The 24058-nt window shown below is 39.9% G+C and overlaps 1 protein-coding gene across 2 annotated transcripts in view; it reads left to right on the top strand.

Annotated features, from left to right (window-relative positions):
- Positions 1 to 2798: 2798 nt before the first annotated feature.
- The window catches only part of LOC117549252 (protein kinase C-binding protein NELL1-like), a 350120-nt gene continuing 328860 nt past the window's right edge, over positions 2799 to 24058 (top strand). For both annotated transcript variants that reach the window (XM_034220977.1, XM_034220978.1), the window contains exons 1-2: positions 2799 to 2928; positions 3399 to 3527. In XM_034220977.1, coding sequence (XP_034076868.1) covers positions 2880 to 2928; positions 3399 to 3527 — 178 coding nt within the window. In that variant the 5' untranslated portion in view covers positions 2799 to 2879. The remainder of the gene's footprint in view (positions 2929 to 3398; positions 3528 to 24058) is intronic.

A 24058-nucleotide genomic window follows, 5' to 3' on the forward strand; every position in this document is an offset into this window, starting at 1 on the left:
CTCATCTGGTTGACAGTCATGTTGCTGCCAGTCCATACTTTCTCTGTCGCTCTCTGGTTTTTGTGTTTGTTTACTAGGTGTTTCCTGTATGGAATTATCTGCAATTGTACTTTCCTCTCTTTTTTTCGGGCGGGTAAATATGAGTATTTGCTGAAGAGAATCCATTGTGAAAATATTATAACTTTACTGGGCTTTCAAATTATAACCAGCAGACCGCTGGCACATTCCAAAAAGAGCCATTGTTTTATTTATATAAAATATACATTTATTAGTTACAGAATTAACAATAATCACTTAAAATCTCTAAGAATTGGGACGGTACTGCTACTGACATTTTTAAGGATGAATACTGATGACTCTTTGTCAAGTTGTAGGTCACTGGCAGAATGAGGAAGCGATGTTAGAATGTGAGGCTGACACGTGTCAAACATGTCTGTGACATGTTTGACATTTTATTTCCAGGGGTGGGTTTACATAGGCTTACTTGAGCTGAATATGTTGCCTTGGGTGAAATAGAATGACATTGTAACTGTCACGTACTGCGCGTGTGTGTACGTTTGTGCACGTGTGTCGGAGATTGGCGTGCCCCCTCTTAGTTTATCACAAACAATTAATGACACTGGCAATGATACGTGAATCAGTTTAGAGGTTATTTCCATTTTTGATAGACCATTATCTCTTTCCCATGCTCCTTTTGCCAATTCCCGTGCACATTAAAAGGGCCCTATTATGTTCATATTTGTATTTTTTGTCTGTACTGTGATATGTTTACATGCTTTAATGTTCAAAAAGTGCTTCATCTTTGTCATACTGCCTGAATACATACTAACTCAATGCCAACATTTAAGGTGAAAACTGTGGCCACCAAAGGCTGGTGAAACTTTTCAAACTGACACAATGAGCTATAGACCTGCCTGTCGTAGCTAAACATGTATTGTTTTCAAAGATATGAGAGGGATCTAGTGCTCCTATCAGCATCATCGCAATTTACGACTGCTTCTGAGAGAGGGGTGTCATTTCTTACCTCGCAACAACTCGTCCTTGTCAGAAACACTTTCATTAAACCCTTTGAACAAGCAACCAATGTTATCGTTTCTCATTTGGGAATAGTCTTAACCTTGAGGTTGAAGCATCAATGAGGCCATGAAATGACAGCTGACAGAGGCTAAGAAAAAGATCCTTGTCGATTCAGACAGCCACAAGAGAACAGTATAAGTCATGGTAAAATCTGATGAGTTCAAGTAAATAGGGATAATGTAAATCTGTTGGAGGCAACGATGCACTGATCTTTGCAAATCCATGCTAACTGGGGTATTGGAAGGACGGCGGTTGACGATGCAGTAATTGGCAGTGACCATTGAAGATTGGGCAATGAGTGAACAGTATGTCTTCCACAGAGTGTGATCCGCTGGAAGTAACATATTGTGAATCTTGAACAACTTTCTTTGTCCACTATGTGGCGAAAGAGAACATTGCTTACATTATGTACTGTATCAAGTGTAGACTTCACAATGTACAGTTTTTGTATATCGTTGGATGTTTGTCACATAAGGGAAAGTCCTCAGGCTTTAACCCTTATCCATGCATGTGAGATTTGGGGCCATTTGGACCATTAGAGTAACACCAGCTTCCTGTTTATGTTGAAATGTGCAACATCTTCCTTCTACCTTGAGCCCGGATGTACATCTGCTATGCCCCAGTGGAGAAAGAAAAGAGACAGAAAGTGCAGATGATCTAGAGACACTTGCATATTTTTGTACGTGTTAAAAGCCTTTCAGGCCGGTACCACCTGCCTAAACTGATTTAAATGATCCTTTCCTACTCCTCTCTGCTCTGCAACCTGTAATTTCAAATAATGTGTTTATTTTCCCCTTGAAGATGTTTTGGTTATGGATCAGTGGTTGCAGAATGCTGCTATTGTTTACAGTTTAATTTGAGTGCATGGAAAGGTGACATGAATCCCAAGACAGACATAACACTATCCCTGGTGTAGAACACACTGAGTGTAACTGCCATAATCAGTAAGGAGCTGTTCTCTCCCTCACTGGTTTGTGTAGATGCAGGTAACCCCGGACAACCTGACAATGTACACACATTAGAGGCAGGCAGGAGAGGGGTATGATTAATGGTTCTCAATAAGGACAGGCCCCAGAGGAGAGAGGACTGGAGCAGCAGTGCTTATAAATCCCAGGGATTCTCTGAGGCGTAGAGGGGGTGGAGGAATAGTTTGATTTAGAATCTGGAGTAAGTGATGGGTGAAGCAGAAGAGCACAAGCAGGACTCCAATTTGGTGGTATTTCACAAATTCCTCACTGAGAGAAAACTTCTATTTCGCAGGCTAAAGCATCTCCATACCGTTACAAAAAAAACCTTTTCTACTCTGTCAGCTGCAGTGTTGCTAATTTGTCCCATGAGATTGAGATTCTTTGAAATCATCTACAGTGACAAGTGAGAGCAGCCTCCCTATCTATTACAGAGAAGTCACACATCCTCCACTCGCTAACTTTCCTTTGTAAAGCCTTTTTCTCATCTCGGAAATTGGAAGTTTCTGTAGTCTAAACGGAGGGGATCTCTTTTGATTTTTGGTCAATAATATGTTTAGATTCCCCGTTTGAAGTCCAGTTAAAAAATATCCTGAATAAACGTGGGTGAATGGCGCTGTAGATGCCATGCAGGGAGTGATTTGACGCGTCCAAACACTGTAAATTGATGTGGTCTTGCTGTGAGGGAACCCCCGCTCTTGTAATGTGGACCGTTCCTCCGTTCCTCCACATCCAGGCGAGGTGAGCACAGCGCCAGACGGACCAGAGCGGGTTGTGTGTGGATAAGCAGCAGAGGAGCGCACGGCTGAGGACTCTGTAGCGCAACTCCAAACACAAATGGATATTTACGTGGCTTTGTTTTCTCTTTTCTTTTTTACCAAACCAGGTAAAGAACACGCTGCTTGTGGCACTCTATGATCACAATGAGGATTTCTGGTGCGACTGATAAGCGCTCCTTATGGTCTTTTCTCAGTTTGCACCTTGCGCTTGAGCTTGTCAGGTGTTTATGGTAGTGTCTCTGAACTGTATTGCTTTTATTTATTTATTATGTTAACTTCAGATTCAAAAAATGAAATAAAATCAGGGTGCGTTTATGTTAAAAATAGATAGGACTTTTTACCTTAACGTGGAGGCACCGTGTCCGTGGGGAGAACAGGTGTTCGCTGCGGGCAAATACGGTGCATGTTAGTGCGCACTATAGGCAATACCCTGCGTGTACATAAAACAGCGTGACTTTCCTCCAGAACTCCATTTTAATCAGTGCAATGCACATACGCAGTGCAATAACTGTGGAGTTTAGTTTAAACCCTGACTGTTAATCTTTCAGCTCCCCTAACCTTCATCTCTCTCCCGCAGCTTTGGCTTTTGGATCAGATCAAGACTACCAGATTGATATCATCAACGAACTTGACCTGGCAAATGCCACCTATGGAATTACTCAAGTGGCAGGGCTTCACAACAGCAGCAAAGCCTTTCTCTTCAGAGGTAACGCACGCACACACGCACGCTGACAATTTCTTCCTCATTAGTAGCGCTGCTCAAGTTCCGAAATGTCTTTGTCTTCTGTGCCGTGGCTGTGAACACACGCACACTCACGCCCGTTGTTTCATTAGTTAGTGTGAGCAAATCCATACCGTGCCACACCTTTTAGTGTCACAGTATTAGCTGAGACACAACACTCAGGGGAGCCTCCTCATAATTACTCCACATTGAATCTGTCCCAAGCAGCAGATGCTCGGCTCGGGCTCTTCCTGGACACACTGGAGTGCTCTTGTCTGTGTTGGATTACTACAGCATCTTCAATGGCATCCAGTGTAATCCCAACAACTGGTGGTCAAAGGGTCTATCATGTGAAAGGACCCTGAAGGGCACACATTTTAGATTTTAATTTCAAAGCCAGGCATCATGATGGGAAGAAAAGCGTGGCAGAGTATTAACTCTATTGATAATAAGATGTGTTACCAGTGTTAGAAGGTCATTTGTTTGCTTCTCAGCACTCTATAAAGGACTACAACATATTTGTTGGTACTTCTTTGGTATGTCTGCAGTGCCCTAAAAGAGGATACATGTCAAGAAAGTGATTATACAGAGTTGGAGACAGAGGGGAAGAGATCCCGATGACTGCTCGAGAGAAAGACTGTTCTGTTTTGGTCCTGCTTGGCTGCACTTCCCGACAAACTGCCAGGAAAATCAGCAGTGAAAATGTTATCATCATATTTTAAACTTTGTGTAATTAATGTAGGTTTGGCTCAGTTTTCGGAGGCAGTATGATTTAGATTCACATTACACCATTCAATTGTCTCAGCTTGCTTTCCCCAACTGTATGTTATGTTGGTGAGAAACACTAAGTCTCTTTCTACTTTTTTGGCATGAATATATTCAAATTCAAAGATACTGGCACCAACACCAGCAGCCTGAATCCCAAATAAACTGCACTGGGTGTTGAATATCGGCAGAATGCTATTGTTCGAGTGTGTGCTTTTATTTTCTAGAGTGTTTGGCTCCATGTACCACTGGCTCTGTATGAATGAACGCAGGGCAGCTTGGCCAACTCTGCCGAGGTGAAGCTGTCCAAGATGCAATGCTGAAGGCACTAAGGGATACACAACCTCACATTTTACTTGGTACACACACCCACACACACACTCATAGCTGCTCTCCATAACCAGTTTTTCTTCAGGTGCTGCAGGCAGATAGTGTGGGAAACAGGAGATTAATCCAGTAGGTAAAATGGACCTGTGAGTGTTGGACAGGATGCTACTGTTGTGAGTGACCTATTTAACACTTCGCCCACACTTGTGCTGCTTTCATGGCCCGTTGACCCAGATGGATCCACAGCACAACCACAGCCAAAGTTACCCCAACTACCAAGTCCTTTTTGAAAAAGTTTGAGGGAAGTTTATCTTGTAAAAGGCTTGTAACAGACAGGTCATGATTACCGAGTGGAAGCTGTGCTGGAGCCCCTGTGGCTGATTGGGTCAGTGATTATTCAATATGATTTATGTACGCTTTATCCAATCTTGTTGTGCCCTGAGCTCAATATATCATATTTCATCAGTGTGATTGCATAAATTGCTGTGGAACATATTGTAGAGCTGGTCCAATGGCTTGGAAAAAAAAGGGCAATGTGGTGTTCCAATTAGTGTCAATAGCACTGAGAGAAAGAGAGAGAGAGGGCTCTGGCAGTGTCTTTGGCTGGACACTGGGACCAGTCTCTGCAGTCGCCCAGTTAGCCAGTCTTTCACAAACAACAGATGGTTTTCTTTAGGGAATAGATTTTCACCAGAATAATGCACCGTGCACTAATTGAAAGCCAGATCAGGGAAAGCGGACGTGTGGAGTTGCTGATTAAAGGTAATTGGGTAGATGTGTGTTATACACTCATAGAGTCTAATATATTTTGTATAGTTTTTACAAGATTGGTTTACATTGCAGGCATTTCTGTGATAAATACAGTTCAGTTTTTCAAGAAGGACACTGACCTACTTATTACATCCTTCATTGAAACCCAGATTGTCAACCTCGTTTCTCTGTCCCAATGTCGGGACCATAATGGTGAACATGATAATCACGATTATTTTAAAATTGATATTTAGAAAACAATTGTTTATCACGAATATTCATTGCTTTTATGGATGAAACATTTTCTGTATTTTCGTTTTGCTCCTCTACTGTTGTATTATGACCCTTTTACCATGGACTAGAGCCACAACATAAAGGATAGTCCATGAGCAGAGCACACATTTTAAGCATAAATATGTCAGTCAACCATGTTCATTTAATAACGGTAAGCAGAACGTGTGTTTGGGACTAGTTATATATTAATCATGCAGCCCGACCCAATGTTAAATGATGTTCAATGCTATCCAATTGTATTTTGTTATCAAACTGTGGGTACATATTGGATCTGTTGACCTGTCAGTTTTTTCCAAAGTGAAATAGTTCTTATATAAACAGATGCAAGCGCTCCAATCGTACAGTGCTAGAAAACTGCTCAGTTCTTGGAAATATGCCATTTTATATTACAACTGAACAGCTATCGGATGTTTTATGCATGACATTTGGTTCAGGGACATTCTTGGTTCCCAGATACTTTTTTTTCCTAATGTTTAGCTGATAGTATTGAGCCTTAGAGTATATCTACATGGCACCTGGTTGAGGACCTCAGTCAGGACTTGTCCACATTATATGTGACTGGTCAGTTTTTTGGCCTGTCACTTTAACTGCAGATCTATATTAAGAAGACATGAACATCATTAATAACTCAGAAGTCATGATGATTGAGATACCTTAGTTAATGCATTAATTAAGGTATTGTTCCTGCATTAAGTCATGCATGAGATACTATTCATCCTTGTACATTACTGATAGTTCATGAGGTACTACATCAATGAATTCATGCTTTTTTATGCATGAAGTCATGATGATTCATGTACCCTTGCCATAAAGTGTTACCATACATCACCAGTTGGCAAAGTTTGGTTAGGCTAATTGTACATGACAAAAGTCAAAATATAATGATTTCTTCAAGTAATAACTTCTTGAAAGATAAGTCCTGACAATTTTAAAACAATTTAAAACAGCTTTTCAGAGTCAAACAAATTTAAGGGGATTAGAGCCATTTTCGCTGGCGTTAAATTCCGAAATTTTAACTCAAAACAATAAAATTGTACTTTTTATCAGATCTCATAGAAATATTACCATTTGGCCCTAATCCTCTTCCGTACAAACTGAACCAAATCTACTTTATTTTAAACGTTAACTCCATCCTGGTTATTTTAAATTCTACTGAACACATTTAAGAGGAACAACATGTAGGCAACCCAGCAACTGTAAAACCTGTCTTGTCAGTATATTCGACTCTCTTACTCAAAATCATTATTGTTAAACAGTTAAATGGTAACAACAAATGCAACCTTGATCCTGATATCGCTGAGATCTTTAAACACGCCTCTTATCAGGCTTTAAGGCCAATTATCCTTAACATATACCAACTCGGCAGATTGGTTTTAGGACTGAAGTGGTCCTTAATTAGCATTTAATCGACCTTCCTGTCGATTCTAATCAAAACGTTTTTTCTAACCTCATTTAAAGCTTAAATCCTCACTGAAACAGCTCACTACTGTCCAATAAAGACCTATAGCTGATGCACATTGCATGCCTGAGTCCATAGTTTGTTCTAATTGTGCAGGTAAAATCGGGATATGTTAATCAAACTACAATGGAAATTAATGGTAAAGAAAGATGCCAGCAATGTTAGACGGGAGTCTTTTTTCCAGCTCAGACACTCTGAAGTGATTTATTTTTAACAACTTAAGGGAGTAATCTATTGTAGGACAGGAAATGCTATGAAATAAATGACGATGATGCAGCACAGAGTTACAGTAAGTACCAGTTCATCTCTCTATCTCTCTAAAACAGAGGCATGGCTTATGATGTTCACTTTTGTGTTTAAGGTTTGTTCAAACTGCACCAAGCTCTTTCAGAATTTCTCTAAAACTCACCATTAGACCAACAAAGCAGTGAAAAAGTCTACAAATCCCAGAGAAAAAACAATTATATTGAAAATGATATGCAAGAGGTCGCTACTCTCTGTAACTTCCTGGAAATGCTTATTTTTTCTGCCACGTTTGATTTATCTGGGTCCGATTCTGGTTATAAAACATTTGTTCAAGCTTTCCAAGTCCAAGACCTTGTTCCTGTAAAACCATGACCCAGATGAATATCAAAACATTCAGAACACCACTGCTTTCACTCTCCTCATCTCACAATGCAAACTGTTGATTGTACAGCTACATTGTAGACTTTTCTTCGAAATGAGTACTCGATTTGCTGGAGCGTTTCACATTTTCCATTATCCCAAACAGACCACAGTGGTAATTCAGAGGTCACCTATTCTGGCGCTTGTAAAATCACTCAATTTCTACAATTGCTCACAGTTGAAAAAAAAAAAAACGTTTTCAAACAAAGGGCCTACAATTTAGCCAACAACAGAAAGAAAGTAACCACCTTCTGTATTACCACTCTGCCCTCCAAAACCATTCCCAGAACTACAGGAGCAAGACAATGGCATTTCTGATACACTTCTTAAGATGAGGTATATCTTGGTGAATGCCAATGAACCTGGGTTATATTTCTAACATAATGTAGACATTGAATCTTTCAGGTTTTTAGTTATGCTTCTCATTAAAGTATACCACAGTTTTTAAATGGTTTTATTAACCAATCCTATGAGTCCAAAACCAGGCTCCATCTCTCAATAATTTCCAATATCCCAATCCGGTCTGTGGCCTAAGCTCATTTGTTAGATGTAAAAGAAAAGGCATTAACCACGCCCCTTGCTATTAACATTTCTGTAATTGTTCAGTATTTTCTTCCAAAGCTTTTCTTTTTTTTTATCCAATCTTATTTCATCTCCACCTTTTTTCGTCACTGCTAAACTTCTGCACATCCCATGTTGATGCACATATCAGCTGCCAATCATATGTGATGACAGGCAGAGATCGTAAAATGAGGTTAGAAGCAGCGGGAGCCTTATGGTCTCTACTCTGAGTAACAGTGTCCTCCCCGAGTTGTAGGACCGTTTCATTTCTCATTTTCAGCACTTGCCTTGCCCCCAGCAATTCTCATGTTTGCTCCAGATGGACAGTCTGAGCCCGCTATTTAGTGTTTAGAGCTGCAGCATGGTGAATAGGGTGGAATCAAAAATAAGTTAGTCTTTATGTATTCATGGGTCTGAAGAAACATGTCATATTGTGGCTCGTCGTGTGTTTTTAACAAAAGAGCTCTACGGCCAAAATAATCAAGTTAATTTAGCTTGCTTTAGCAACATCGACTAAATGTATTAGGAGGATTCAAGGAATTGCTGGTGTGCGTCTTTAAAGAGATTTGTTGGCAATGAGACAGTGGGAAACAGTTAAGAATATCACCAGTTTGTGCTCTGCTACTTGGCTCATCACTTGAGTGAATACAAAAAAGTAAAATGTTAATTTAACATTTTAACAATTGATCATTGCAATTCTAAATTTCAAATGCAGCTACAATGGAGCCAAATGTAAATCTAATTCCTTCTAACTAAGGTTGACATCAACAGTAAACATCAGGTCCTTTTATTCGTGCTCCTCCGCTCCCTTCACTGGCTTCCGATAACTGCTAGAATCCACTTCAAGACAATGGTACTTGCGTACCATGCTGCGAATGGATCTGGCCCTTCCTACATCCAGGACATGGTTAAACCGTACATCCCAGCACGTGCACTCCGCTCTGCATCAACCAAACGACTCGCTGCACCCTCGCTGCGAAGGGGACTCAAGTTCCCATCGGCGAAAACACGTGGGTTTGCTATCCTGGCTCCAAGATGGTGGAATGAGCTCCCCATTGACATCAGGACAGCAGATAGCTTACACACCTTCCGGCGCAGACTGAAAACTCATCTCTTTCGACTCCACTTCGAGCAATAGAACTATTAACAAAGCACTTATATACTAATAAAGGGCTGGCTTATCTAAAGCCAGTTGAGTAGCACTTGAAATGTTTGGCTCTATGAAACCTGATGTACTTATATGATTCTGTTTTCTTCAAGTTTGTATTTTGTTGGTCGAACGCACTTATTGTAAGTCGCTTTGGATAAATAAGTCAGCTAAATGTAATGTAATGTACAGGAAAAAAAAAAACATAGAAAGAGAAAAATGGAAACAAAACAAAGAGGTAATTTTCACTTATTCTCTGCGAGCTAACAGCAGGATAACAAACAATTTCTCTATGTGCACATAACACCCAGAGGTAAACCCAACCGGCTCTCGCCACTTCTCTCGCAGTTATCAAAAGGCAATCTGGTCATGATGCAATAGGACATTTCTACATGAAATATAAACAGATGAAGCAGGTTGATTTAAGAGGGAACAGCAAAACTCTTATAATCACATGAAGACAGACAAATATCCAAGGTAAAAAGTTGTTGTTGTTGATGCCTTTTTAAAGAAAAATGATAGATGCAGATACAAAAATCATTGTAACAACCCGTGTAGAATACAGAGGTGTTTTTAATGATGAAGAATTGTATTAATGATGGTCTCTTGCAGATGGGAAACCTTATTCCCTAACGTCTGTCAGCCTGAAATGAGGCAGGGCAAGCTGATCAGCTGATTACAGTGATTACTGTCCTAAAATGAATAAAAGAAGAGCTCCTAATGATCTTTAACGGTGATTCTCGTCTCTGTCATCTCCCATCAGGGAGTGTTTAGTTAAAATCATGATCTGATGCCTCACCAGAAGCTGTTTTTATCGAACAGTTTATTGCTTGGCTTTCATGTGTTAAAGGGGTATTTTCTTGTGGTTTTAATATAATAATTCAATGCCTTATTGCCTAATGAATTCAATTTGTAGGCACTTAATTAACAGGTTTAAAAAATGTTGCACACACAGCCTGCTTGTTTATCTGTCTGCTAGATGTCTCAACAATCTATAATCTATAGGGCTGTGGCTCAGTGGAATAGTGCGCTGAACTTAGTGCGCTGAACTTTGAATCAGGGGATATCAAGTTCGTGTCCCACTGCAGTCAGCATGTCGTTGTGTCCCTGGGCAAGACACTTCACCCCAAATTGCTCCAGTGGGGATTGCCCACAGTATCAGATAAAAGCGTCTAACAAGTGACATGTTATGTAAAAATGTAATATTGTTCAATATTGTCCAAAGGATTAGGAGTTATTGCACAACACCATAGATGGCCACTAAAGGGTCAGAAATGTGTAAAGTAGGGGTGCCCATGTAGTTTAGTCGAAGCACATACCACATTACCACAATGTCCATTGTGTGATTTTTGGCTTGGGATCCTTGTTGCATTTAATGCCTTTTTATTTCCCTAGATGTCTTTTTTTGTACTTTCTGGCAGAAAAGGGATTAATAACTACCCATGGGAAGGTGGTGGGATATACTGTAAAATAAAAGTCTGAAAGCGTGGTGGATAGCTCCGCTTTAGGCTAATGACTTGAACTCTGAGTTCAGGCAAGTTCATCTTTATTGTCCCTCAAGGGTTGATTTGGTTTAAAGTAGAAGGCAAAAACACAAACATAACAATCAAGAGAACATGGGACATTAATCTCTACAGTTACAGCACACAACCAAGTAAACAAGATGTATCTCTCCATTAAATGTAACAAACCAATGTATTGCTAGCCCTAAATTGCTGCTGACCAGTGCAGTCCAGTTTCAGTGCAAATTGAAACAAATGTATTGCACATGGAAAAAAATATTTGTTTACCTTCGGTTACCTGTATCTGCCCAGAGGGGAGAATAATGAATTCATCCCAAAGTCATAGATATCTGGTAGATAAAGCTGCTGTGTGCTAACCATTTTGCGTTCACAAATACAACACAAAGTAGTAGGCAGTCTCTGGGTGGTCATGAAGCTGTAGCTCTGTGAGAATGTTGCCGAAAGCATGTTACTTTTTGTGAGCAATAAATGTTTTAATACAAATATTATTCAGCTGGATAAGCCTGACTAGCATTGTGGTCCTGTATCTTTACTGTATGCAATCCACACTACTCTTGTGTAGCAGAGTAGTGCTTTTATTTATCCGACATTGCGTTAGAGTTCATTTGCATAAAGTTGAGCTTTTCTCAACCTTTCAATATAGTGCTGTTTGGCAAATTTGAAATATTGCTCCCAGCTTTTGAAAATGCCTGGAACATGAAAATATATGTCAGTATTGAGGTCATTTCGTTATTTAATTGGTGAGAAAATGTTATCTATTTTTGTTTTGGTGACTGGTGAACTAGTGGCCTATATGCAGGTTTGCTACCATTGCATTTGGTGAATTGAATGTTTTAAATCATACAATAATTAGCTTACTAGCACACATCACGTTCCCTCCGCCTCACTCCCTGACATAAGGAAGGTTTCTCAATTCTCTAATTTCCCCTCCTCGAATCCTCGGTCCTCCGGTAGTGACCCGGAAATGGATTTCAGCGTGCCATGTTGAAGGACATCTAATTTCTCTAAATGCACATCGAGGACCGAGGATCGAGCGTCGAGGAGGCTCTCTGGAGGAGCTATAACCGAGGAGACACTGATGGGTCCTCCACGGCTCCTCCGCGGAACCATCAGTATTTCCGGCAACAGCGATGTTTAAAATAGTCGTGACGCACGGCCGGACTTATCTCAGTCAATGACAGCTCTGCATGCATCCCCTGGATATTATTTTATTAACTGCTTTCATCGGGTCGCGATGTTTCCAGAGAGAACAGCTGTGAGGTCCGTGCAGAAAGCAGAGCAGTGTGTATAATATATATCACTCAGTATAACTACATTACTACATTACTCTCTTTATTTGTATGCTTTAGTACAAACCACAGACTGTCTGTGTCATAGCGAATACAGTCGCTGCTTTATTTATGTCTGTCGGCCGTTGTTAGGAGTGTGGAATGAGCATATACAACGTTAGCTTAGCCTGGTCGACCCAATCTCCATTCAGAAAACAAGCATTTGAAAAGATTTTTCGCCTGCCGTCTGGTCTGCAGACTTGTCAAGCATTAATTCATGGTTTTTAATAACCGGTATCAGTATGTTGTTACGTCGGCATAATTTAGAAACGTGTATTACAATTTAATCATGGTAAAATATGTTCATTTTGTTATAGTTAGCTCCTGAGCCAGCGCGTCTTGTATGAATGATGCGAGTAAACACAGCTGGCAGCCGCGGTGAAACTCGAGCGATTAAAGCGAAGCGAATATTTGGATTGCGTCCGGTGTGAATGCACAATTAGACTACTAGAGTGATGCGATAGGAGCGATTAAAGCGAAGCAAATATTCGCATCACGTCCGGTGTGAACGCAGCATAAGACATACGGATAGGAGTCGAGGAGGGGAATTAGAGAAATGAGAAACCTTCATAAGGAGACAAGTCAAAAGATAGGAGATCAGTCGGCACGCAGCTTCGTAGCCTCCTAGCGTTAGAGAGTGCGCTGAAGGGACTGTTTCACTTCAGATGGCCACCAGCCTCCTGTTAGACTCATTGTTGTAGGCTACCACTCTGAAATCACTAGCTAACTAGCTATCTATCTAGCCAGCTGCTAAACTAGAAAACATTGACTTGCAATTATATATATTTATTTTATTTGTGTTGACCATCTGAGTTTTGTCTTAGTAAGGCAAACTCAACCAGTTCGTAAATGTAAACAATATATCGATCGAGCCATAACTAAAAACTCTCTCTTTGTGGTTAATTCCTGAGTGTTTTGGTGATTTTTACTCAATAGTGATGGAATGCTTTAGAAAGTTTGCTATTTCTGATGTTGGTTGGACTTACGGTTTAATAATTGTTGCCCCTTAAAGTCTTATCCATGTCCTGCATTACACTACTGCTGTGTTGTTTCATGGATATGCTATTTTTGCTAGAGAATCCAACCTGGAATCCAAATGATAAACACATTAACTGTTGCAGTGGCTGCAGACGTGTTCCTTGTAGCTCTATATTGTTTTGTTGCATCTTTTATACTATTCGAATGCAATTCCACTATCAGTTTAAAATATTTAGTAGTGTTTTTAATCTCTATAAAATCCCCTGCCCATAGATTTCTTGTCAACCAGAGCTGCTGTGTTCAAATCAATGTGAACCCATTTTGTTAGCAACAGGGGTTAAATCCATTGACTCTCCCATAGTGCTGGAGTTCATGATTGAAATTATTGCTAGTTTTATTGGTCTCTCCATAGATAACAGTTTATTGACAGCCAATCAAAAGATAAGCGCCTTAAAATACAAATATTTGGCCTTTTTATCTTTTTAGTATTGCAGATTTGCCCTTTGGGTAACCAGGAAGGTTTACGACACAGGACGATAAATCCACGTTTTACTACAGGTGTCCTTTTCTCAGAGCATATTAGTGCTGTGCATGTTACTCCTGTTTAAGAAAGTCAAAATATTGCAATCAATTGATGTGCTCCGGTGAAATGTATCATGTTTGTGTCAGGGGATAGGGCTGCTCTCATTGGAGGCTAAGCTGCAGGTAGCAAAATGGAAATGGTACATTAAAGATTCAAATGTAGCTTGCAATTGCAGATGCTCCAAAACATTTGAGAGGTGTAATGGTTTGAATAGATGATATTACTTACAAATCTTTAAAAAACACAGATATAGCAAAGATATCATCACTGATTTGTGCAGGTGTGGAGTGAAATAGCTATATACGGATTTCAGGTTTTAGTCTGTCTCGTTCTTTCCTGCATCCATTTTGTTGCTATTTATACCTCCCCCTCTGACTGCAGAGCAGAGTTAGGTTGCATATGTCACAGATATTACTCAGAGAGCCTCCTGCAGGCAGGCCCTGGAGGCTGCGGGCAGTTCACAGGCTGCAAGCTAAGCCCAGCTACGACTCTTAAGTCTACAGCGCATGGTCCCGCTGCTGAATCCAATGGAGGCTATCAAACCTTTCATCTTTTATGTATGAGCTCCCTGGCAGTCCTACTGCTGGAGGAGATGAGACACTGGTCCTACCTCACAGGAACCTCTGCAGAATTATTCCATCTGAATTATTCATCGTACATGAGGGCGATATATTTTAAAGGGACAGACATGTCTCTATTGCCCCCCTGCTGTCAAATTAAAGGCAGTGTATAGGAACAATGGCCAAACACAAGTGCCTTCAGTGGGATGTGGAAAACATGATCTCATCGGGCACACCCTGACTTAAAATCTATATAAATGGTCCAGAGTATCACAGTCTCCTGGGACCAGGATCAATAGAGGGGATTTACTGCAAATAATCTAGTGTTGGCTTTGATGCAAAGCTGACTTCTGCAGTTTTCGGAACCAAGCGGTGAAATTCTCCATACCCATCTGTTGATGCTATACATTTGTGTTTGTAGAGAAATCGGTGCAGTTGGTGTGTTGCTTTCAGCAACACACAAGGGTCCCCAGTCTTTTTTAAGACTACTGCTATGAGGATGCAATGTCAGTCACATAGACTGAATTGACTCAATAACTGTTTAAAAGATTGTTTGGATGGGATGGATAATCAAGCAATTTGGTGCATATATTTATGGTCGGTATGGGTTTAAGAAAATACCCTAATATAATGTTTTGTAGTACATGCTTGATTTGTCTATATAACATTGGTGGCATACAGTGGATAATTTTGTGTTTTCTCTAAACCCTCACAAACTAAATAGCAGTGTTTTAATTCATAATTTCACTCTTCCACTCCAAGGTAATAACCTAAACTGAGACAGGAAGTAACATAAGGATGGTGTGCTCTTTAAATGGGCTATTAGGCTACTTTTCAGGTTTCATCATTATATGTTGTGCCTCTACTGTGACATGTTTACATACTTTAATGTTCAAAAAGCTCTTTATTTTTCTCATACTGCCTCTGCTGCACCCTCTGTCTGAAACCAGAGCCCAGTCTGCTCTGATTCGCCGGCTCCATTGTGATTGGTCAACCATTTTGAGAGGTCAAACCCCTCAACCTCACATACAATGTGTTGGAGCACTAGCCAGAAGGAGGGTTATGTATTGATGTCACTCTATCACAGAAGTAACACAGAACTACAATCGAGGCGTTTCAGGCAGGGGGAATAAGTGGGAGATAAACTCCACCTGGCATTTACATGCACAATAACTTATAACACACTACAGGAAAGGAAATCCCCCAAAAGCATAACAGTTTAAAACCCCAAAAACATGTTTGTTTTCTGAACTGCTTAACTTAAAGTATCGCATTACATCAAATGGTTATCCGTGTATCATAAAACATAATTTATTTCCATATTTTTGCCAATACAAAGCTCTAGTGAAAGGTAAAAATGATTTTCTATTGGTCTTCACATACATATCTGTCAAAGAGCTTCACATATTGTTTATGGACACTGTTTTAAGATCACATCTAAAGCCTGCAAGATGTGGGTATGCTGAATTTCCAAGTCTGAGTCCTGGTGTGCAGCACACACAAATTCTTTACACATACGTAAATAGGAAATAGTTACAGCTTTAATAATAACAGCGCATATTGCAGCTCCCAACAGAGTTCACTGCAGAGAGGGAGGCTGTATTGATGGCTGCTTTCTATCTCTTTATTCTATTTTTATGAGCTAGACAGCAGCTAAATGTGCTGCTTTGTGCTCTTATAAACAAGTTCAGAATAGTGCGTCTGGAAAATAGTTTAAATCGACATTATCATACACTCCCTCTAAAGTCCAGCTCATTATCATACACAGAAATGTCATCTACAATATGAAACGCTCGTCTTTAAATCCTCTGCTGCATGAATGGAGAACTGGCACAGTAACCTCGGAGCGAAGCAATTAAACTCTGTCTATTTATCGCTGCCTCAAACTGTTTGTGGAAGGTGCAAGTATGAGCCATCAGCACTTTCACTATCTCCATCAGTATCCTGATATAATTAGCCCTGCTTTGTCCTGCCGCGAGCCATTGTCATTGTTTTGATGCTATCATAGTCACAGTATTATTGCATTGCCTTTCACTCCGGTGGCTTTATAACCTTGATTGGAATTGGATTGGTCCTGTTTCGACTAATTAAAGCTAATAAGCTAATAAAAGGTTATTTTTCAATATATGTAGAGTAATATTTTTGTTATTAACAAGCAACGTAAACTTTAACATGTTCTGCTTTCAGCTCATATCATCTGGCTGCCTGTCTTTCTAATAAAGGATATTTTACCATGAAAGTAACCACTTTCTTTGAGATATCTTTAAAATACTGCAGCAAACGGCAAGTAATATTTGTCCCCCTAAGATGACCACGGTAATTTTAGCGATAATTATATTATTACATGTAGTACTGGGAAAGTACTTGGAATAATTTCCCTTGAGGTCACCCACTGTTTTATTTGATCAATATTTGTGCACCAGCTAACGAATCATTCAAGAGCTCTACAATTACCAATTTATTCTTAAATTGCAAAAAGGAAAACAAAAAGGAATGTTCTTGATAACTTATCTTCACCCATTTTTAAACCAAAAAAACAGTTTGTCTGTTCTCTAGTGAAGATACTGTGGGAAAGTATAGGTTTAGGCAGCACTGGGAGAATCTCCCACAGTTCAGGGTACTTCATGGATTAAATGTAAAAACCAACTGGTTACCAATACGACACTGAAAGTATCGTATTGCACGCTTATTTTAATCCACCGTAGCAGGAAATGCAGCTGTGGTAGCTCTAAGGCATTAGAAGTCCCTTAAACCTTTAAAAGCACACTAAGCCTGTAACATGTTGGAGCAAACACTGAGATATCGCTGTTGCCATGTGAACACCTTGCTAGACCAATCTGGCAGATTTACACGTTTTAAGTGCAGATGAAACTTCACATGCCTCTGGGGGCTGCAAAAGTTCTGCGACTGCTGAGTGTTACGAAACAGCTTCAAACACACTCACTTCTCCTCATTTCGTTCAAAGTGAGGTTGACTGGTATGGATTTGTTAGCCATGAGCTAACATTTGCTAGTTGTCAAACTAATGCAGAATCTTACTCTTTGGTGTCCATGGAGCTCACTGTCTAAATGTGCTTAAATCGATATGTGTTTGTACGCATGTATGTTTCCATTGCTGTTTAAAATGGATGGGATCATGCAATTAACAGAACATTTGAAAATATTGAAAAAAAAACGAGTTTTTGTAGCGGTTGACTCAATTGTGTCTAAAGGGCAGGTCGCAGTGTCGGACTTGCGAAAATCTTTGCATTACGGTTACTATAGTATCATATTTTACATTTTATTTTGATGATGTTACTAGATAACGGCATTTCCAAAAACCAACATTGTGAGGGCCTTGTACAAGATTGAGCCTTCTACACCATAGTCCATAAACCAATGGGTGACATCATATCACAGTTTCTAATAGTATAAAGTCTCTTTATAACACACACAACATAGGTTAGGTTTTTGTTTAGGTACCCTGGCATTTAATAATAAAACTACTTTGACAATTGTATGTATCCCAGAATACCTTTTTCCAAGTGATAGTAAAGGGTTTATCTTTGGCACATTTTATCACACAACTTCATCCACATGTGTTTACAACTACTGCAAAGAAAAGGATAGATTATCAAGCCCCTTCAAACCTTTAGATTTTTCAGGAAAGCAATGTTATTCCATAAGATTCAGGTCAATATCATGAGTTATTGCTTATAGCTTTCTCCTTTAGAATACATAGCATGTGTTCAGCTTGATTCATGGTAGTTGCAATGTACATTAACCGTTTTCACAGCAGAGGATAATATACATAATTATATACATTGACATTTCTCAAAACCCTTCTGCTGCATAACCCACTTTCCAAACTGCCATTTACTTGCTAAAACAAAACATAGATAAATACACTACTTTTGTTTCAACTCTCATGTACAAAGCTCTCCAGAAGCTGCTTCCTGACTGCTTAGAGGAGAGATAGTAGACTATTTTGTGTTTGTGTGTGAGTTTAGCAAATCTCTGTATTTTGCCAATCTGTGTGTCTGAACTTCTTTCACCATGTGTGACCAAATACATTTTCAAATTCACACACTATAACTTTTGCTTGGATATGCAGCAGCATGCTCACACTTAAGGCTGTCAAAGGAGCGCAGCACTGCAGCAGTACTAAGCTGAGGTGATCAAATAAAGAATAAAATGGATGTGTTTCATCTAACCTGATACAGATCTATTATAAGATTCCTGAATCGACACTGATTCCAGATCCTTAGCTCCTGGTACTTCTTCATGTATTCTTTTTTTTTGGTTAAAATCATTGATTCAAGACTCTTTCTTTGCAGTTTAAAAAAAGATTTAAAAAACCTGCAAAATACCCTATATAGAGCCGTATGTTTGCCTGTTTGCTACTCTTAAAACATGGTGGTGTAACATGGCAGAACCTGCTCAATATGTTGACATGAAGGGCTCATTCCAAGCCAACAGAAACACAACAATTATAAGTTACCCCTGATTAAACACAAAGGAAAAAAAAGTTATCAATGTCGTGTTCCATTTCTGTCAACAAATCCCTCTAAATCCTACATACTGGCCCTTTCGATAAAGCATTTGAGTGCTTCCTTCACCCCTGCCAGTGCTTTGTAGTCCGGAGTCTCCGGACACTTAGCATCTGCTGAAAAGTCTTCACTCAGCAGGTTTACTTCCTTTGATGAGCTGCTGTCAACCATTTAGCTTCCAGTATTGTGACTTTAGTCAGAACATTTGGGGTTTCTGCCTAGTTTGATAAGCAGTCTTGCACTTGTGTGTCATTTTCTTGGAAACCATTTGCAAGACAAATGCTGAACAAACTTGAATGTCCAGAGTCAAGCTGAGTGTATAAACAGAAGCTACATATGATGTTCTTCGTGGCTAAATATGAACTGTAATGCATCTGTAAATCTGGCATAACTCAGTATCCTCTAATGTCAGCAATCTACTAAGAAGCATTCATCATTCAAAGTTGATTCCATCAAGAAGTGGTTTCATTCTAAAATGTATTCATTTTCATTCAACATATTCTCTTTGAACTAAACTCTATCTTTTTCAAAACATCAGTAAGAACATTGCTTCCATTCTGGAACATAGTTATGAAACTGTATCAAACTGTGGATTTAATCAGAGCAAAACAAATAGACTTCAATGAGAGTTGGATGGATGATACATTTTGGCACAGTGACTAGTCTGATTTTAAATTGTAAGTGTTGGACTCTTGGTTAGGTTGGAATCTGGAAGAATGGTGCATTTTACTGCTGAGTGCTTTTAGTCTGTGCAACATTTGTTGAGGTCAAAGTGTTTCTTGTTACTTGTTATGTGAAAGAAGGTCTGAGAGTTTATTGGCTGGTCAGAACCACCATAATTTGGCGGTTCTCAACATCCTGGATACTGCACTGTACCTGCTTGAAAGCTTTACCACTTGGCAATAGAAAACAGGAAAAAGTTAGATTTAAAAATAAATGCTGACTGCATCACAAGGCAAGCCGTCATTTTGTTTTATTCAGGATTACGGCCCCTACACACGGTGGCGTGCGTTGTCGCTTGCCGGCGGGGGGGGTTGAAACTCGACCAACAACCAATCACATGAATCTCCCGCCCCAGACACACAAGCACGCGGTTTGATTGGCTAGAGCTTGTACTGGCATATGATTTGATTGGCTGACGCCTCCGTCGAGGCGTCAAAAGTAGAACATTGCTCTACTTTTGCAGCGAGCACCGCGAGAGAAGCTACGCTTTGCTCCCATAATGCAGTTCGGCGAATCGTGACGTCACCCCATTCAAAATCAATGGGCAGAAGCGTTGAAGTGGCAACGCACGCCGCCGTGTGTAGGGGCCGTTACCCCTAGATTCCACCGGGTCCATCTGCGTCGCGTTACAGCCGCGTTACGGCCGCGATACGGCTGCGCCGCGGCATTCGCAAAGATCGCGGCCACTCTTCAATGGGTGCTATTCCACCAGACGCGCCAAATTACGGCTCAGAAGCGTCCCAGAAGCATCTCGCCGCTGGGCTCCGCTCAAAATAGGATTCAAGTCTATTTTTCGACGCGACGCGAGGCGTTGCAGAGGCGCCGGGCAAGAAATGGACCGGTCAGAGCATCCGGTGCATCCCCAAAATTAACTAATTTTGCAGACCCTATCCCTCCGTAGTCTTTCAAGTAGGAGGAGAAAGGCCAGCGTTCTCCTCCGGGTTACAGGCACTGTGTAAATTATATTTATAGAATAATTATGATGATGAATGCATTTTTTTTTTTTTACCACTAAAATACAGCAACACATCTTTGATTCATGTCGTTTATAACTGGAATATTGCAATTATTATTAACTTTGTCTGTCTAAAGAAGCCTGTCCAGGAAATATGCCCAAATCAACAAAAACTGCGAGCCGGCAGGCAAGACGCTCTGCTTCTGAAATGCTTCTGAAACGCGCCCGGTAGGGTATGACGCCGGAGGAGGCCGGACCAAAACCGCGGCGCAGCCGTGACGCGACGCAGACGGACCCGGTGGAATCTAGGGGTTAGGGAAGCAAGAGGCATAGCAAAACACAGTTACCGAGATACCGCTACTCTTCTTGACTGGAAGCTTTTCATGTCTTCCATTGGTGTCTCTGAGGCAAGACAGCGAGCTGAAAAGTGAGGTGTGCTTTGATGGAAACAGGAGGTTTGTTCAGTCCTGTCGCCAAATGAATCTGGCTCTTCATTTACTCCTCAAGAAGCCAAAACGTATGAATATGTAAGGGGTATATGCCCATTCTAAAATGTATTTAAAATTCTAAACATTTGGGGTGTAACATGTGAGCGAATGTGAGCAGGTGGAGCATATAAATGACATTCTTCATATTCTTTGTAACCACTGCAGCTCATCCCCTTCAACAAACGAGCAAATGGTAGGCTATCTCTCTGGGGTGGTAGCATGTTTACATGTTAACAGGAGATTCCTCTGAGAGCTCTGCTATCCTACTCCCCCAAAAGCAGTGGCGAACCGTGGCCATCACAACTGGACCTTCTGTAGACACACCCACCCGCCGATCCTAAATGATCCTATGCTGTGGACCTTAGTGTAAGAATTGGATTTATTTTTAGGAAGTTACACTGCAATAACAGTCTGAAATATGTAGTCTATGGCCTATATACTATTTGCCCTTGGAGATCTAAAGGAAAGTGACTAGGCAGAAAACATATTCAGTTAATCATGGATGTTAGCTTTTGGAAAATTATGGACACTTCAACATAAATTAATTGATGTTCAATTAATAAAACTAGAATAATTCAAAAATAATGATGAGTACAATTCAAGGTCACTCAATTTTGTAATGATTTTTATTTTTTATGTAGAACTTTATTTAATGCTGTCTATTGCTAAAACACTGTCAACTAATCCAAACAATAACTAAACTTTACATTTGTGAAAGATGTAAAATGGGATTTGATGTACCTCCAGGGCCAAATTCAAACGTGTTAAGTTAAAAGAAGCAAGACAAAGAGGTAGAAAACACCTACAGTATGAAATTATGACATTTTAAATGTTCTCTCAGCAACTGACTTTGATTTAAAATGTTCTAACGACTTCAAAAACATATTTTCCTTGTACTGATCCCCACAAAAGTCAAACCATAATAATTTGTCTCATGTTTTTTTAATGAAAATTGGAAAAAGAATGTTACAATGATCACACCAATTGCATCTCATATTGTTTGCAATGGCAATATTAGTCTTAATAATCACTATTAGATTTCTTATTTTAAATCGTTGAGTCATATCTAACTGTTAAAGCAATAGAAAAAGGTTTTACCGCCCACCCTCCCCAGAACATTAAACCTGCCTGAATGGATCCTAATAAAATATATCAACATAATTGTACTATGAGCAGGATATGTAGTACCTGTCAGCCTCATACCAGCTGTGTATTAATGCATAAGCTTTAACTTTACAATGCAAGATGACTTAGGGCTGCTAATGTGTCACAGTGACAGTACCTCCTGAGAAAGGAAACCGTGCAACACTACCTCAGTCTCACACACCCAAGAGGGATGAAGGCCACAGAGATTTTTCAAGCTTGTGTTATGCTCAGCTCGCATCTCCATGCTTGAGAGGGGATAGCGTTTGTCACAACGACAGGGGAAACATCTGGAGCGCCATTTGTTTTAATAATTCATAGTTTCTGACTTCATAATCAACCCCAACACTAAACTCGGTAGCTTCCTCTCCCATGAGAATAATCTGTCTCTGACACATGTTGAGAGTACCCATAGAGATATTGTTACACACGCAGCAGCTAGTTTGCATTTCCAGTCCCCTGTGTTTGATGAGTTGCCTCCTTTCTGGTTATACCTCTGTTTGACTTGATGCCCCTCTTGCTCAGATAAGAGAGGGAGGGAACTGTTTGAGTTGTTGTTCTTGCCATTTCCTTTTTTTTCTTTAAAAAGTGTGTTTGCTCACTGGCAGCACTAGTTCTAATATGCCTTACAATGTCATTTTTTTAAGTCAAATTTCAGACTTGATCAGAACACAGGTTGTATTATCGCATTGTATCGTATTTAAATTACTTTTTCAAGCGTTATTTGTTAGCTACTTTATTATTTATTAGTCTCTAGTCCTGATACCTATATGGTACTGCAGAAAAACCAGTACCATCTCAATTACACATTTTTAGAAATGACTTGGTACAAAAGCATTATTTTAGTTTTCGCAGCATCCTTTGATTAATCCATAATGAAGCATATTGTAAACAACATTGAATATTAATGTTTCTTTTCAATTTGTTTTGGGTTTTGACTTTACGGTTGTCATATTGATCTGGGTGATCAATAAAGGAACATTTTGCTCATACAAGGAGATATCAATTTAAAGTGGACCTATTATGCTATATTGGAAACATATATTGTAGGGCCATACCTATACAAAACATGTCTGTGAAGTTTTTTTTTTGCTTAAAATACCAAGCAGATCACCCATTGTAGCCATGCCTCATACTGCTCCTCATACCCCTCTTTTGCAACCCTGTTCCAAACAGGCTGATTCTGCTTTAAATTGAACGGCTGCTGCTAGCCATGCCCCTTTGTAGCGTCACGCAGCTTTCCCCTGCTAGAGAGAGATTTATACCGGATCGCAGGGTTTACCACAAGGACATTCCGTTACACAGATTCTCTCCAGTAGCCTACAGCGTTAGCTCCATGGTTAGCTCTGAGTGTTAGCATGGTTGCTAATGTAAACACACAACATATTACTCCCAAAACAGGCCGCGCATTGTTTCTGATACAGCACATAGCTTGACATGTTCTTTCTTAAGTGTTTACCGCTAGAACAGTGCCATTATATGTATTATATATAACCACTTTACTCTAAGCCTCCAACAGTAGTGGCAAACCGTCAGGGCCCTAAGATATTCTCCAAAATAATATTTAAAAACATTAAACAATATGTTATATTTTTCATTAGTTTTACCAAAATAACTTGATTTAATTTTATTTAAAATAACATTTCCAAAGAAATAAATCCTTCGAATCTGCCTATTCAGTTTCTGTTGGAATGTGAAGGGTTACATTAAAGTAGCTTCTTGAGCCGTCTCTGCGAGT

Source organism: Gymnodraco acuticeps, unplaced genomic scaffold (assembly GCF_902827175.1).
Source record: "Gymnodraco acuticeps unplaced genomic scaffold, fGymAcu1.1, whole genome shotgun sequence".
Classification (NCBI taxonomy): Eukaryota; Metazoa; Chordata; class Actinopteri; order Perciformes; family Bathydraconidae; genus Gymnodraco; species Gymnodraco acuticeps.